The 17,270-nt window shown below is 33.6% G+C and overlaps 1 protein-coding gene across 1 annotated transcript in view; it reads left to right on the top strand.

Annotated features, from left to right (window-relative positions):
* LOC136040852 (uncharacterized) overlaps positions 1-15,727 on the top strand; it is a 58,129-nt gene extending 42,402 nt beyond the window's left edge. The window contains exon 7 of the mRNA XM_065725224.1: positions 15,506-15,727. Within this exon, the coding sequence (XP_065581296.1) occupies positions 15,506-15,647 (142 nt within the window). The 3' untranslated portion in view covers positions 15,648-15,727. The remainder of the gene's footprint in view (positions 1-15,505) is intronic.
* The last annotated feature ends 1,543 nt before the right edge of the window (positions 15,728-17,270 follow it).

Below are 17,270 nucleotides of genomic sequence, written 5' to 3'. Positions count from 1 at the left end.
TCCCTGCAGAATTCCCAATTTTATAGTTTCTACGGCCCCTAAAAAGTTGTGGCCGTTGGATTTATTATTATTTTCAAGTAAAGATACTGGTATTAACATTAGGGTTGAAAACTGCCAATGTCTAAATAGAGTGCACATCAAGGTAGAAAAAGGGATTCTTGCTAAAAAAAAGCGCAAAAAGTTCAGCTGAGCAAGCGCGGCTGCCGCTGTGTACGCAGTACCTACCACTGATCTGAGTTGACCTTTCTTACATCATTTACAAATGACTCTAAGTTCTTATGCAAAAATAACACATATTATATTTAAATATTTAAAATGTGTTTAAAATGAAAGTAAGGAGGGCTCCGTCTTTAAATGAACCTCTAGATAATGAGTTAAATAATAATTCTCGTTCTTTTCATAGCTGAAAGGTAATGCTATGCTAGAAATTAAATAAAAAAAAACTAATTTTTTTAGCTGAAAGTAAGGAGCGACGTTAAAACTTAAAACGAACAGAAATTAGTCCGTATATGAAATGGGTTGTCCCCTCCACAATCCCTCGCTCTTTACGCTAAAGCTTTTAATTATTTTAAAAAGTAGAATTGTGGCAAAGAGTCAGACTTTAGCGTAAAGAGCGAGGGATTGCGGAGGGGACAACCCATTTCATATACGGAGTAATTTCTGTTCGTTTTAAATTTTAATGTCGTTCCTTACTTTCAGCTAAAAAAAATATTATTTTTTATTTAATTTCTGAACGTTTTTGAATTAATGCATGTTTGGTTTTGGCTCTCCGCACATAAATTATTAAAATGAAATTTGTATTTTAATTCTTTTTTGGCTAAATTTTTGACGATTTTAAGAAATAAGGGGTGGAGAAGGGGGCCTAGTTGCCCTCCAATTTTTTGGTTACTTAAAAAGGCAACTAGAACTTTTAATTTTTAACGAACGTTTTTATTAGTAAAAAATATACGTAACTTAAGAATTAACTTACGTAACAAACTTTCATAATCTTATATTTTTATTATGTATACGAGGGAGTTCGTACCCTCGTTAATACCTCGCTCTTTACACTAAATCGTAAGTTTTGTCCCAATTCTTTAAGAATGACCCCTGAATCAGAAAGGCCGTAGAATAAATAGTTGAAATTACTAAAATTACTTTAGCATAAAGAGCGAGGTATATAACTCCTCCTAAATACCTCGCTCTTTGTGCTAAAGTATTTTTTAGAACCCCTCATATGCCTAATAATCTCTGTTCGTTTTAAGTTTCAATGCTACTCCTTCCTTTCATTTGAAAAATCGTTTTCATGTTTATTTTTCATTGTTTTCTTGTAGTAATGCTAGAAAATCCTGCGCCCTTTTCATTGAATTTTTCTTCCCCCATGACAGATTCCTCCAAGGAGAGATCCTCCAACATAGCCCCCTCCCCTCAGCCCCACCCCCCAAAAAAATAAAATCCCCCCTGAAAACGTCTGTACACTTCCCAATAACCATTACTATATGTAAACACTGGTCAAAGTTTGTAACTTGCAGCCCCTCCCCCAGGGATTATGGGGAAGTAAGTCATCCCCAAAGACATATTTATTGTAGTTTTCGACTATGCTGAACAAAATGGCTATCTCAAAATTTTGATCCGTTGACTTTGGGAAAAAATGAGCGTGGGAGGGGGCCTAGATGCCCTCCAATTTATTTGGTCGCTTAAAAAGGACACTAGAACTTTTCATTTCCGTTAGAATGATCCCTCTTGCGACATTTTAAGACCACTTGGTCGATACAATGACCCCTGGAAAAAAAAAAAAAAAAAAAACACGCACCCGTGATTTGTCTTCTGGCAAAAAATATAAAATTCCACATTTTTGTAGATAGGAACTTGAAACTTCTACAGTAGGGTTCTCTGATACGCTGAATCTGATGGTGTCATTTTGTTAAGATTCTACGATTTTTAGGGGGTGTTTCCCCCTATTTTCTTAAGTAAGGCAAATTTTCTATGGCTCGTAACTTTTGATGGGTAAGACTAAACTTGATGAAACTTATATATTTAAAATCAGCATCAAAATGCGATTCTTTTGATGTAGCTATTGATAATTCAATTTTTTAGAGTTTTGGTTACTATTGAGCCGGGTCGCTCCTTACTACAGTTGGTTACCACGAACTGTTTGATTTTCAGGTGTTAATTTGGATCGCTTGGACCTTTGAATCTATTATAGGTGACTTAATCAAATATTTAAATTAACTTTTGTCTCCATTTAGCCCAAATGTTTTGAAAAGATTATTAGAGGTCCAAGTTTTCAGTCATGAACTATAGCTGACTTCACTGTAGTTAATTCAAGTACCGTACCGTGACAGCAAAATAAAAAAGAAAAAAAAAGGTGAATACATTCTTAGTCACATAAGATACTTTGTCTTCTTTCTCTGCTTCATTTTCTTCTCTATTGTTTTTCTCTTAAATTTGTTTCCAATTCTTACATGAAATGATTAGTTTTTTGAATCTGAAATCGATATATATATATATATATATATATATATATATATATATATATATATATATATATATATATATATATATATATATATATATATATATATATATATATATATAATATATATACATAATTTTATTTATATATGTATGTATATATATATATATATATATATATATATATATATATATATAAAAATATATATATATATATATATATATATATATATATATATATATATATATATATATATATATATATATATATATATATATATATATATATATATATGTTGTGGCTATGTACACACATAGCGCTGTAACAACATATTATTTTCTACCATTTTCCTGAATAAAGCATAAATTTTAACGTAAGAAGTGCCGTAAAGCCATACAAAATTCAGAGACTATCCATTAATTTGAATATATTTACAAACCATATATTAAGCTTTAAAGTTCTAAAGACAATTATAATTCACGCTGGTGCATTCATTCTAGAAACTAATCTCCAATTGTTATTGATCTTCAGGAGCATTTCCGGGGTTATCTTTAATGTTGGCACCACTCCTCTCGCTAGGAGAGTATTTTCCGTGTAGAATGAAACATTATATTAAAAATCTCAGCAGCAGAGAGGTGGAAAAGTTGGTTGGGGCATAATGAGCCTTATGAGAAAAATTTTGAGGTTAAAGGAGGATGAGTCAGTAAGTTATGCGAGAAGTTTTTATACGAGAAGACTGATTCAAACAGCTCAAAATGTTAGTAAAAATCAAATCTTGTAAATTGAAACAAAAACTATGAGAAAAGTTTTGATTGTTAGGTACTCAATAACTATATGAGTTTTTTGGGGCGATTTTAAATAAATAAACTAAAACTACCCATTAAGTGCTATTAGTTTGAATAAATTCACACTAGATACTGGAAAAAAACTTACAATTTAACTAGAAAAGCACCAAGTTACCTAAAGCCAACACAGCCACGCACACTCTTTTTCCAATCCAGTCTATTCAAAGCTTCCGCTTTACACGTTCCCAATATATTTTAATTTCCCTGAAATCATATCTAATCACATCCTCCCATCCTATTCGACATCGACCTGCTTTTTGTTTAGCTTTATATGGTTGGCCAAAAATGACCAGTTTCTGGAATGATATTCACCCGAAGAACTTATCCTAGCCATCTCGATTTTTATGTCATTATAGCCATACAAAGTGGGATAGAAATACGTTTTGTAAACCCTTTAGTTTAAAATACAGTTAAAAACACTACAGTTAAATACAGTCAAAAAGGTATCAAAGGAATCTAAAGGCAACCCCTCTATATAATATCAAACATATCTTCCATCGTCTTTCAGAGTGCCAATATTTCAGAACCACCTTTTGCCACTGTCATCACTGTAATTTTCCAAGATTCTATTTTGGTTCGTAGATTTATCTACGGACACACTATTCTTCTTAACTTTTTTCAACTGTAAAAAAAAACATCACAGGCCTTACTATTTTACTTTTAACATTTTTACTCCATCGACCATCTTTACAAAAAACACAAAATAGATAAGTAAAGCTATACATTTTAGACATGGTTAATATTCTCATTACACAACGGCATCTATACATCTTCATTTAGCCCCAGTCTAAACGATTTAATGGCTGTTTGGTTTTTTGTCTTTATGATAAACCCCCTAAAAGTCATAGAATCTTAACGAAAATCACACCATCAGATTCAGCGTATCAAAGAACCCCACTGTACAAGTTCCAAGCTCCTATCTACAAAAATGTGGAATTTCTTATTTTTTGCCAGAAGAAAAATCACGCATGTGTGTTTATTTGATTTTTGTTTTTTTATTGTTTTTTTTCCCAGGATTGATCGTATCGACTAAGTGGTCCTAGAATGTTGCGAGAGGGTTCATTCTAACGGAAATTAAAAGTTCTAGCGCCCTTTTTAATTGCCCAAAAAATTGGAGGGCACCTAGGCCCCCTCCCACGCTCATTTTTTCCCAAAAGAGATATCCATTTTATTCACCATAGTCGAAAATCTAATAACTATGTCTTAAAGGACGACTTACTCCCCCGCAGTCCCCGTGGGAGGGGCTGCAAGTTACAAACTTTGACCTGTGTTGACATATAGTAATGGTTACTGGGAAGTGTACAGACGTTTTCAGGGGGATTTTTTTGGTTTAGGGAGGGGAGTTGAGGGGGGGGGTACATGGGAGGATATTTCCATGGATGAAATTCTCTTGGGGGAAGAGAATTTCAATGAAGGGGGTGCAGGATTTTTTAGTATTATTTGAAAAAACAATAAAAAAATAAATATGAAAAGTTTTTTCTACTGAAAGTAAGGATCAGTATTAAAACTTAAAACCAACAAAAATTATTACGCATATGAAGGGTATAACTCCTCGTTATACCTCAATCTTTACGCTAAAGTATTTTTAGTTATTTCAACTATTTATTCTAGGGCCTTTGTGTCCCAGAGGTCATTCTTAAGGAATTGGGACAAAATTTAAGCTTTAGTGTATAACTAAGATAGTAACCGAAACTCTAAAAAACGGAATTTTGATACCAATAGTTCCATCAAAAGAATTGCATTTTAATGCTGATTTTAAATATATGAGTTTCATCAAATTTAGTTTTACCCATCAAAATTCACGAGCCTAAGAAAATTTGCCCTATTTTAGAAAATAGGGAGAAACCCCCCCCCCTAAAAGTCATACAATCTTAATAAAAATCACACCATCAGATTCAGCGTATCAGAGAACCCTTACTTACAAGTTCCAAGCTCCTATGTACAAAAATGTGGAATTTCTTATTTTTTTGCCTGAAGACAAATCACGCATGCGTGTTTATTTGTTGTTTTTTTTCCCCAGGGGTGATCGTATCGACCCAGTGGTCCTAGAACTTTTCTAGAGGGCTCATTTAAACGGAAATGAAAATTTCTAGTGCCATTTTTAAGTGACCAAAAAATTGGAGGGCAGCTAGGAGGGCAGCTAGGCCCCCTCCCATGCACATTCTTTTCCCAAAGTCGTCGGATCAAAATTCTGAGATAACCATTTTATTCAACATAGTCGAAAAACCTTATAACTATGTCTTTGGGGACGACTTACTCCCCCGAAGTCCCCATGGGAGGGGCTGCAAGTTACAAACTTTGACCAGTGTTTGTATGCATTAATGGTTATTGGAAGTGTACAGATGTTTTCAGGGGGATTTTTTGGTTGGGAGGAGGTGTTTAGAAGAGGGGGTTATGTGGGGAAAACTTTCCATGGAGGAATTTGTCATGGAGGAAGAAGATTTACATGAAGGGGGCGCAGCATCTTCTAGCACTAATTAAAAAAAACAAAGAAAAAATAAATGTGAAAAAGTTTTTTCAACTGAAAGTAAGGAGTAGCATTAAAACTTAAAACGAACAGAAAATATTACGCACATGATGGGTTCACCTCCTCTTAGTACCTGACCCTCACTCGCTAAAGTATTTTCAGTAATTTCAACTATTTATTCTACGGCCTTTTTGATTCAGGGGACAAAATTTAAGCTTTAGCATAAAGAGCAAGGTATTGACGAATAGGCGCACCCTCTCATATAAGTAATAAAAACATACGACTATAGAAGTTTGTTACTTAAGCTAATTTGTAAGTTACTTATATCTTTTACTAATAAAAACATTTGTAAAAAACAAAATGTTCTAGTTGCCTTATTAAGTACCCGAAAAATTGGAGGGCAACTGGGCCTCCTCCTTCCTCTTTTTTCTCATAATCATTCGATCAGAACTACGGAAAAGCCACTTAGCCAACTAAATAAATACTTAAATTTCGCTTTAATTATTCATCTGCGGAGAGCCGAAATCAGAACATGAATTAACTAAAAAACGGTCAGAAATTAAATAAGAAAAACAATTTTTTTTCTAGCTGAAAGTAAGGAGTGACATTAAAATTTAAATCGAACAGAAATTATCCTGTATATGAAAGGGGCTGTTCCCTTTTCAACGCCCTGCTCTTTACGCTAAAGTTTTTACTGTTTTAAAAAGCAGAGTTGAGAGAAAGAGTCAAACTTTAGCGCAGAGAGCAAGGCGTTGAAGAAGGAACAGCTTCTTTCATATACAGAGTAATGTTCAAACAAGAACGCAATCAGTTATCACATGACCAAAGGCTATTCCTCAGCGTTGAAAAAACAACAACTTTAAAATAATATCGAAAGAAGGGACTAAATTGACTTTGCATCCAGTTGAACAGCCCCCCTTCTCAACTGTATCCACCCCAACAGCTAGTATATCATAAAAAAAAATCAAAACGTTGGCATTATTCATACATGCTACTTTCCATTGTAGAGTAGGGGCTTCTATTTGCTATCCCTGTTACGGTGGAAGAGAATAATAATAACAGAACCAGAGTTATTTACAATATTATTTTGAAAAATTACCCTGGTTAAATTGCTGTACCTATTAAAACCAATTACAAACATGTCTAGTTAAAAAAAAATCCATATACAAACTTAAGACAAAATATAACAAATTATATAACGAAAATACATAAAATACATAAATAAAATATATGAAAAAAATACAGATTAAAGGCAACATATATTTACAGGGTAAGGTAGCAAGATTTTCGTTTGTTGTATCCTTTTGGCAAATTTACTCAATTTCAATGTAGTTTGGTTAAGAAGTCATGTGGTTTGGTTAGGTTCTTCTACAGTGCGCCGTACCCGGGTTGCCAACTGGACGCATTCCATGTCAAAATGACACATTCCCTTGTTCCAAGAAACTATTACACAAAAGGGCAATAAAATGATGCCTTTTAGAAATTAGGAATACAGAAGAGCAAAACAAGGACGCATTTTGAAAATTTATGACAAACAGAATAACAACTCAATATGCATTTTGTTAAAAAGAATTTCACTTTTGACGAAATAATGTTTTTTCTCGTTTTTTTATCATCTAGATTTTACCAGAAATTTCGAAAGTAAGGAATATTCTCAAAGGCAAGAGAATTAAGAATTACATGTTCATATGAGTTGTCACAAGTCATTTTGTATGAATTCGGATTTTTTTTGTTTTTTGTTTTCATTATATTTGACTTTAACTTGCCGTTTTGAAAGTAGTTTGTAAAGTTCCTTCTGAAAACAAATCCTCTAGTTTTTGATATTTCAAGATGGGCACATTTTAGTTAAAAATTACACTTTTTTAGATGCTCAGGGATTCATGGACCAAAAAGTCGGAAACTCTGTTTCGTAAATGAATATTGCGAAAGGCCTAGATTCGAAACTAATCTGGCCCAGGGGAAAGAAAAGTAAACAACTGGCTATCAATTATAACAGTGTGTCTCGCTAAGAGCTTGTTCTACCTTCCAGTAATTAACTGACATAGTCAGTCCTGGAAAACACTCTCAGAAGAGACACTGATAGCGGGCACAGTTAGCGACAACCTGTAACAGAGATTGTGACTGCTTGCACCTGCTATTACATCTACTTGTGAATAATTTTAAGGAATGTTGAGGGAGGGGGTTGAACTTTGTAACTTTATTGTTGAAATAACACTTTGATGGTTTGATACTTTGATGAAATTTAGATGTTGAAATTGCTTTGGTGTTGAAAGTAGAATGTTGAAAAACTTGAAACTTTGGCTATCAAAAACGAATACAAATTAATTAAAACTTACAGAGAAAGAATTTCTTCACAGAAAAGTAAAGAGCCATATTAAACTTAAGACCAATAGAAATAAATTCCTATAGTAAATTCAAGATCAAAACGACTAGATATAACTAATAAAAATAAATCAAACCCGATATGAAATAAGCTTTCATAGAAAACAAAGATACAACAATAAAACTTAAATTGGATGTTCAAATCAAATTTGAAATGAACAGAAGTCACTACAAGTAAAAATTTGGCAACATAAACGTTGCCAAAGTTTAAGGGTAGAGACGAGAAGAAATCTTCAAAAGCCTTCCATAATGCAGAATTCGATGCTTAAACTTAATAGTTAAAACCTTGACGTATCCAATAGAGTTTCATTCGTTGAAATTCAAAAACTTTCCAATATAATAAAATAGCAGCCAAAATCTGCAATTTTACCATTTTCCTGTTTTAGAGTTTTTGTTCCAAAAAATGTGTTTGCTTGAAAATTGATCCAGTCCCTTCAGTCCAGGATTATATAAATTTTCTCGGCTATTTATATGGGCTAGCTTGACTAAATGATAGGTATTGGAGTGAATTGTCCGTAGGACGAAATTAATAATTTCTAGGCTATCAAATCAACTTTCTGGATGAATTTTGATAATTAAAAATATTCCACCAATGACTTGAGTTAATTTAAAAACGATTCAAATTGCTCCAACATCTTTTGACCAAGATTGGCGATACGGCCAGTTTCTTAGTTGCTACAATTGCCTAATTGGGCGTGCTACACAGCAATTTTCAATGTTACAGTTTGGAGTAAAGTTTGATTACAATTCAGTTCCACTTTAAATTTTTTGTACGTGTCGCAGCTTGTGCCATGGCACTTGCATGGCTCTTTTAAGTGTATTTAGGTTGGTCAATTTCTTAATCTTTCTAATGTAAAGGAACAAAAATATATTCTGACTTGATCAGAGCGCCGAATTGGAAAATATGCACAAAGACACATATCTTGTATCTGAATATATTTAAATTGTTGCAATGCACAAAAAATGTTGTGATATATATTTTGATGTGAGACACATCTTGTAATTACCCTTTATATATCTATATTTTCAAATTGGTCATATGAAAGAAAGCGTGCTACATTCAATGTAGAAAGTGCTACAGTGGTACACATCATGGAATGGTGCAAAATAGATGGCAACAGATTGCAACCCTGCTACAGATGCTTTTAGCTACAGATGGCAACCCTACTTCTGAATATCCATCTTGATAAATAAATATTTTCTCAATCGCCTTCGCTAATTGCCATCCATTTGCCAAAAGTTTAAAAAACCAATTTAGTAAATGCACATCTACTCTGATAATTGTTCGCTTTAATTTCGATTTTTTATATGAAAAATATATTATACATTACAAGAAAAAGATAAAAACTTTAAATTTCAGATGTAATTACAAAATTTTAAAGCGATTGAGGTTTGCTATAATCTTTGTAAGAGAATGGTAGTAAATTAAGGTAAGGTTTCTTATGAGTGTTGAAGATTTCAAACAATTAATACAATTAAGAACAATTTCTGGAATGCAAATAGATTGAAGGTGGATACTCTCATCTCCAATTGACAGTATAGTTATCTGTATCGGTAGGGTAGCAACTGGTTTTACAAAAACATAATATGAATGCTTTTCAATCAAAGTATTTCTTTTTTAATAGTTTTTGAGAAGGTAGTTCTTTTACAATACTTTCTGTTAATAATAGTTGGGACTTCGAAATAATCTTTTTCTTCAGCAAAATCTTTTTACCAGAGCTATTTATTATTCACCAGGATGATGTTAATCTCGATTGCCAACACACTTTCCGTGTGCAATGCACTCTTTCCCTCCAAGGACCAATGATATAGAAAAAGTATTAGAGAGATAAAAGATTTCAAATTAAATTATTTGGTTGCAATAACTACAGCAGCTATGATATCTGTTATAGCTGCCTTTGCCCCCCTACTCCCAGTCATCTTTGCAGTGTTTCCAACCTTTTAAAAAAGTCAAAAATTGTTTGGTGCAACTATTCTTTGGAAATACAATAAAGAATTTGATTTTATTACTTTATTACTATTCATGAAATTCTGGGTAGTTATTAATTGGTTCTGACTCCTCCTCGATCGACATAGCAAATGCATCGAAATGAAATGTTATATCACTTATATAATTGAACATTTTTGCAGGCAACTGATTTTAGTTTGACATAGCAACAAATTTAAATTTGAACTTCTGTGTCGTTCGGATAAACTACCCTGGAAGACTTTTCCTCTGATTCAAATCATCCAAAATACCACGTTTTGAGAATTCTTGTTTAATTCATGTTCATTAAAATACATAAAATCAAAATACTCAAAACAAAGCAGTACATTTGCCGAACAAGCAGCTATCCACTTTCTAGAAATGTACACACAAAACTCTGCTATCTTTTCACTTTATAGCCAAAACTACTCGGTCCGACATGTAGATTTAAAAACAACAATCTTTTTTTTCAATAGCTTTGGTTTCTTCGAGACAACATCCCTTCAAGCAATCTTAACCTACATTGACCGTGGCACGAATTCCATGCGAGTGAAGCTGGGCGAGGAAATTGTGGCTTATGAAAAAGCTACCAAAGAAGCCTTTGTGATGGGATACTTTCTGAACAATAGAGAACATATGTATGACCACCTTTGAACCAAGGGGTAATGCTGGCTGTTGTTCATCCTTTGCTCACCCACTATACAGATTGATTTTGAAGGCATATCCATGAACAAGCTAGCACCCATGCTTTGTACCAGAACCATATCAGTTTTCCTTGGATAAATACTTTGCAGCTGTGATGAGCCAATAAATGTATGATTTGTTCGCCTAAGGAAAGTTTGCTGAAGTTTAGTGTTCAAGGCATTTAAAAGTGACCTTCCATAGCCATTTTGTCGCCTCTTATAGTTCATTATTATTTGTAAAATGTAGATTTGTCTTTGTGTTCAGAAATCTCTAGGGCTCATTACCCATCCACCGATAGGAATGAAGAAGTCATCTGACCAGGCCTACTACACTTTATCTCTAGGAAGGCTGTGATATCGTGATAGTAGTACAATTCCCAAAAAACTGTCAAGTTCTTCAAAGCTTAATATGACGCTGATGTCACAATTCTGAGAAGCATATAGTGGTGTATCCCATATGATCATAGCACGAAATAGTTTCATCCTAAAACTTACAGAAAACGTCAAATTCGGTCATGTTTATCATGTGACTGACCTTTTGTCCCAGTATAGGTAGTTATTCCTAATTGCTATTTGTTTCCCATTTGGTATATCCCTTTATTATTTTTTCCAAGGTTAAAATTTTGTAGGTGCGACTTTTGAAGAATATCCTTGTAATACTGATTGGGTTGCTTTACTGCAACAGATTAGTAGAACGTTGTCTAAATCATCAGCCTCCAAAGTAGAAGTGAGAGAATGATCAGATGGATTGTCTCCAGCTACTCCTTCTGTTACGGAACTATGGTTGATATTGCTCTATCGTCCCTGCAACATCACTTGAAATATTATTGAAGGACTTTTTGTTTTCCTAGCTACATTTTTATTGATCACTTCCCCACCTATCAGGAGAAGTTATAACCATTTCAGTCTCTTCCTCGTCATCAGTTAGTTTGTCTACTATGAAGACAGCTTCTTTAACACATCATTTGTTTTTAATTATTGAATAAATTATTTTTAAACTGTTTGAAAAAACTTTATATTTGGTGGTGCTTAGCTTAAACCTAATCTTAAATTACAAATTTTGCATAGCCATGCATGCTAAGAAGACTAAGACTAAGTCACTAAGACTAAGAATAAGTTAAGATGAAAAGGTGAAGTTGGGTAATGAAAAGATTGATCAGATGGGCAGCTTCACTTGTCTTGATAGTATTGTTAGTAAATACGTGGGGAGGAGTCAAGAACTGTCAAGTTCTTCAAAGCTTAATATGACGCTGATGTCACAATTCTGAGAAGCATATAGTGGTGTATCCCATATGATCATAGCACGAAATAGTTTCATCCTAAAACTTACAGAAAACGTCAAATTCGGTCATGTTTATCATGTGACTGACCTTTTGTCCCAGTATAGGTAGTTATTCCTAATTGCTATTTGTTTCCCATTTGGTATATCCCTTTATTATTTTTTCCAAGGTTAAAATTTTGTAGGTGCGACTTTTTAAGAATATCCTTGTAATACTGATTGGGTTGCTTTACTGCAACAGATTAGTAGAACGTTGTCTAAATCATCAGCCTCCAAAGTAGAAGTGAGAGAATGATTGGATGGATTATCTCCAGCTACTCCTTCTGTTACGGAACTATGGTTGATATTGCTCTATCGTCCCTGCAATATCACTTGAAATATTATTGAAGGACTTTTTGTTTTCCTAGCTACATTTTTATTCATCACTTCCCCACCTATCAGGAGAAGTTATAACCATTTCAGTCTCTTCCTCGTCATCAGTTAGTTTGTCTACTATGAAGACAGCTTCTTTAACACATCATTTATTTTTAATTATTGAATAAATTATTTTTAAACTGTTTGAACAAACTTTATATTTGGTGGTGCTTAGCTTAAACCTAATCTTAAATTATAAATTTTGCATAGCCATGCATGCTAAGAAGACTAAGACTAAGTCACTAAGACTAAGAATAAGTTAAGATGAAAAGGTGACGTTGGGTAATGAAAAGATTGATCAGATGGGCAGCTTCACTTGTCTTGATAGTATTGTTAGTAAATACGTGGGGAGGAGTTAAGATGTTAAAAGTAGAATACCCATGGCTCAGGGTGTTTTTTCCCAGCTAAAAAAAAGTTTGGAAGAATAGGAAGATAAGTCTGTAAACCAGGATTAGAATATTAGAAGCTACAATGATGCCAGTGGTTAAATATGGCTCTGAGGCGTGGGTGCTCCAAAAAGTGGATGAAGAATTGCTAGATGTTTTCCAGACAAATTGTCTACGGATCGTTCTGGGTAACCAGCTGACAGACCGTATTTCGAACAGTAGGCTGTACAAAAAATGTGGCCCAATCCCGTTCTCTAGGGCTATAATGAAAGAGAGGATGAGATGGCTGAAATGGTTGTGTGGATGAAGGACGACCGATTTCCAAAAGTTGTTCTTTTCGACCAAATGTCTAGTGTTAAACAGAAAGCACATCTTCTTCACTTGATGTGGGAGGACGCCATAAAGAAAGATTTAAAGGGAGTGGGAATATACTGGAAGGGTGTAAAAAGGGAGGCTTTGAATACATTGGGATGGAAGGAAAGCGTGCGTAGCTGTGTTGGCCTCTGGTGTCTTGGTGCTGCGATGAGTTGTTAGCAGTAGTAGTAGTAATTAGCCATGCACACGAACGTAAAAGCCTGTTGAAATCATTTCTACTATATAGGTGGTATAATGTGGTGAAAAACGGCAATCTTTTTCGGTAGATAAACTTTGTCAAATTTCATTGAGGGCATATTAAAGTGCCAAAAATAATTGGTGAATTAAATGAAATAGTTCAGCACAAGTAGTACTCTCAGGCTATAATTGACGGATATTCTTCCTGTAAGTTATCAAAAATTATTGTCTTCTTTTTGGTTGGTAATATTGAAGTATTTAAATTCGAATGCTGATACGATTTATGAAGAAATTATAAATTTTGCATTATTTGAGGTATTAGAAACATTAGGACTTTTTCGTTATAAAATTTTAACGGGTATATTTTCTAATATATTGTTTTCCATAAATCTAAAATTAAATTTCAGTATAAATAACTATAGGTTCAGAGTGACTGTTCCTACATTTTTAGGGTTAATCTTGCATATTTGGAATTTCCAACAGTTATTCTTTTCCTTTATGAGACCAAACCATAGTTTTATTTAACAATAAGCCGTATCACCCTTACAGCTGCAATATGCTGATCTTCCACCCAGTTTGTTCAAAGTTTTATACTTTACCTCTACCTATGAAGTTGCCATACTCTTTTATGCCCTTTGTTTGCATCCACAGTGAAGCCTAAAAAGGGTACCTTATTATCATAAAAGGCAACTTATTATGGGACCTTTTTATCCGTCATCTGTAAACGTTATCTGACCATACTAGTCCTTCTTTCATTATAACGCTACAATGTGGGTTCGATATAAAGCTAGAAACACAAAGGAATTTTTGGTAGGAAAGTTTTTAGCTGCGATTGGGAGCTTTCTAATTTGAGATTACTTAAAACAAAATAATCTGTTGTGTGGCCTTTAATTCTGAGTTTTAAACCAGACAATTCTCATTAACCTTTTTAACTTTTAACCTTTAATTAACTAAAATTGAGTACAATTTTACAATAAACATGGTCATCATTTGAGTGGAGAATACCTTGGGTAACTTAATCAAGATTTGCCCAATTATTATCCAAAAGTACAGATTTTGCGACGCCTCAAAGCCTACGGGTGTAAACTCTGGTGGAAATTGGATTTTTGGTGAAAATGGCAGACTTTAACTAACTTTTAGGATTAAAATGCAAATTTTATTTGTTAGAAATACAAAAACTCTTTAAAATCCTATATTTATAGCGTTTCATTTTTGTACATTTATAGTGTCGTCAACTTCCACTGATCAAGTGATCTTAAAGCTTAAGAAATGCAAGTCTCTAAGTAACTGTTAGTAGTTTTGAACTCTCACATATTCATCTAATTCATCATTGGTAGTAATATTTTTCTAAAGATCATTGAATCCTTTAGACTCTTTTTACTAAATAAGTAATGCTTTAAGCTGTGTTATTCAACGTACTAAGAGTCATCGTGATTCTGCCACCTTGAGAAGAAATTTCAAAATTATAGACAATAGGTAGTTCTTAGCCTTTATTCATATACAAGGTGATTGGAAAAGATTATGTCTTTTCTTACATTAACTAGCCTTTTTATTAGGAGATGGTACATGGAAAAGATACCAGACCTCCGTGCCCGTCTTAACCAATAGCCATCAAAACCTTGAATGGGCACTGTCGTAATCAAGGCTGCCACGAGAACAATACAAAATTACTATCATTTAACTAGAAAAATCACCAAAAATCAGCAACATTTCGCCAAAAGTCAACAAAGAAAATCACTAAGGGAGTGAAAACTCACCAGCTTTGGGGATAAATTACCAACGGTAGCAACCCTGGTCGCGATATTAAGATCAATAAGAAAAGATATAAAAGTTCCTTTTCGTTTGCTGCAATTTTCTCTTTATTCATGGTATCTCTCAAACAGTAGCTTTCTCAATATTGTAATTTGGGAATTACATCCAGTCACTATAAAAAATATGACAGATGTTTTAAAAAATCGTATGGTTAAGCAAGGCTGTCTGTAGGGAAAACCTTAAAACTGAAATTTTAAATTTTAATGGTGAATCTAAGCCTAAAGTTCAAATTATAAATTATGACTAATTATGTTTTATTTTCAGAGTACACCAAAGAAAAGACTTTTCAGACAGACCTCTTTCAAATCAGCAACCCCTACAGAGTCCAGAACGAAAAACTGCATCTTCTGATGCTTCAAATGTTCAAGAAGCTTCCAATCAGTCACGACCTTTAAGGTTGTTTTAAGGTTTTTCAAATTTTTGAGTTGAGTTAGTATTTGTTTTGGCCTTTTCTCGTTTCAAATAAATAAGTTTTAAGTTGGAGAATAGTTTTGAATTGAAAATTTCAATAGAATAAAATACATGCATTGCACAGTGCATTTTTATTTGAATATGCTTTCAGTTTAGTGGAGAGAAGGAGGGGCTTGTACGAGAGATATTTCAGTGATAGATCGTATGAAAATGAGTGGAATGTAAGAAATATGAACGAAGGAGGTTTGAAGTTAAGGCTGTGGATAGAATTACTAAAGATCTGGAAGATGCAGCAGAACGGGCTAATAGTAAAATATTGCAATGACATGGTAAAAAATTGAGAAGGAACAGTCAATCCGGACTTGTTCTAGATAAAGATAGTAGCGGGGCCACAATAATTGATACGTGAAAAGTTTAAGAGAGAAGGGCAAAACATTTTAAAATCTGTTAAATTGTGATAAAATTACATGAAAAGATATCAAGAAAGAAATTTTTAAAGACGCTTTGGAAGCGAAAACATATCTTATTTTGCGAGGACTAATTAATGACAGCACTAAAACGACTAAAAAAAAATATGCACAATTAGTTGAAATTACAGGAAAGGAGTTTTTAGATATGATGGTTGCTAAGTTAGATATAAATTGCTGAAGATTACGAATATAATTCTTGTAAAAAGGAAGTAGCTAGCGATTTTAGGAAAACTTCAACTAGACCCCTCTATAAAAAGGGTGCTAAGAGCGACATTGGTAATTATAGAGGCATTAGCTTAGTTTCTGTCGGAAGCAAACTACTTAGCAAGACGATACTTTTTAGACTTAGAGATTATGTAGAGTTAGAGATGTGCCTGAGTCATCAGACCCCTTAGTCCTCAGTTTTATAGATTAAAAGCAAGCGTTTAGTTTAGCTGATAGATGAGCTTTATTCTTGTATGGTATTAAAGAAAAAACGAGTTGAAAGTAAAGAGCGACATTTAAACTTAAAACAAACAGAAATTATTCCGTTTATAAGGGGGCTGCTCCCTCCTAAGTAACTCACTCTACGCGCTGAAGTTTGTTATCCATTTAAAAAATCGTCTGATTTTAATTAAACAGCCCTTGCGTTCCAGGAGTCGTTCTTAGAGAATTAGGACATGAAATCAAACTTTAGCATAAGGAGCAAGGTAGTTAGGACGAAGCAACGCTTTAAATATTCATAAAAAGAACAATTTCTGTTTGTTTTCAGTTTTAATACTGTTTCTTGGCCTTAGAGCCTTTCAAGAGGGAATAAGACTATTGTGATTTCAATTTATATTTATTTTTGAAAAAAAACTCTGAAAATCTGAACTCTGAAAACCTTACTTTCAGTTATAAAAATCTGTTTTCTATTTAATTTCTGACCATGTTTCAAATAATACAAGTAGTTCCAGTTCCTCCTCTATTCAAACTTCAGTTCCCTCGACAAGAAAAGCTCCATGGAGAGTTCTTTCAACGCAATATCTGTGTTAAAATCTCCTGGAACATTTCCATCCTCTATGAAAACACCTATCAAAGATTTTCTTCAGCCCCCTCCCTCATGAAAAATCCCTCCGGACAGTTCCAACCGCAATGGGAATTTCCCTTGAATATTACGCTGAAAAATC

The sequence above is a fragment of the Artemia franciscana genome, chromosome 21 (assembly GCF_032884065.1).
Source record: "Artemia franciscana chromosome 21, ASM3288406v1, whole genome shotgun sequence".
Lineage (NCBI taxonomy): Eukaryota > Metazoa > Arthropoda > Branchiopoda > Anostraca > Artemiidae > Artemia > Artemia franciscana.
The sequence above is the reverse complement of the archived record's forward strand: the minus strand, read 5'-3'. Positions and strand labels throughout refer to the sequence as shown.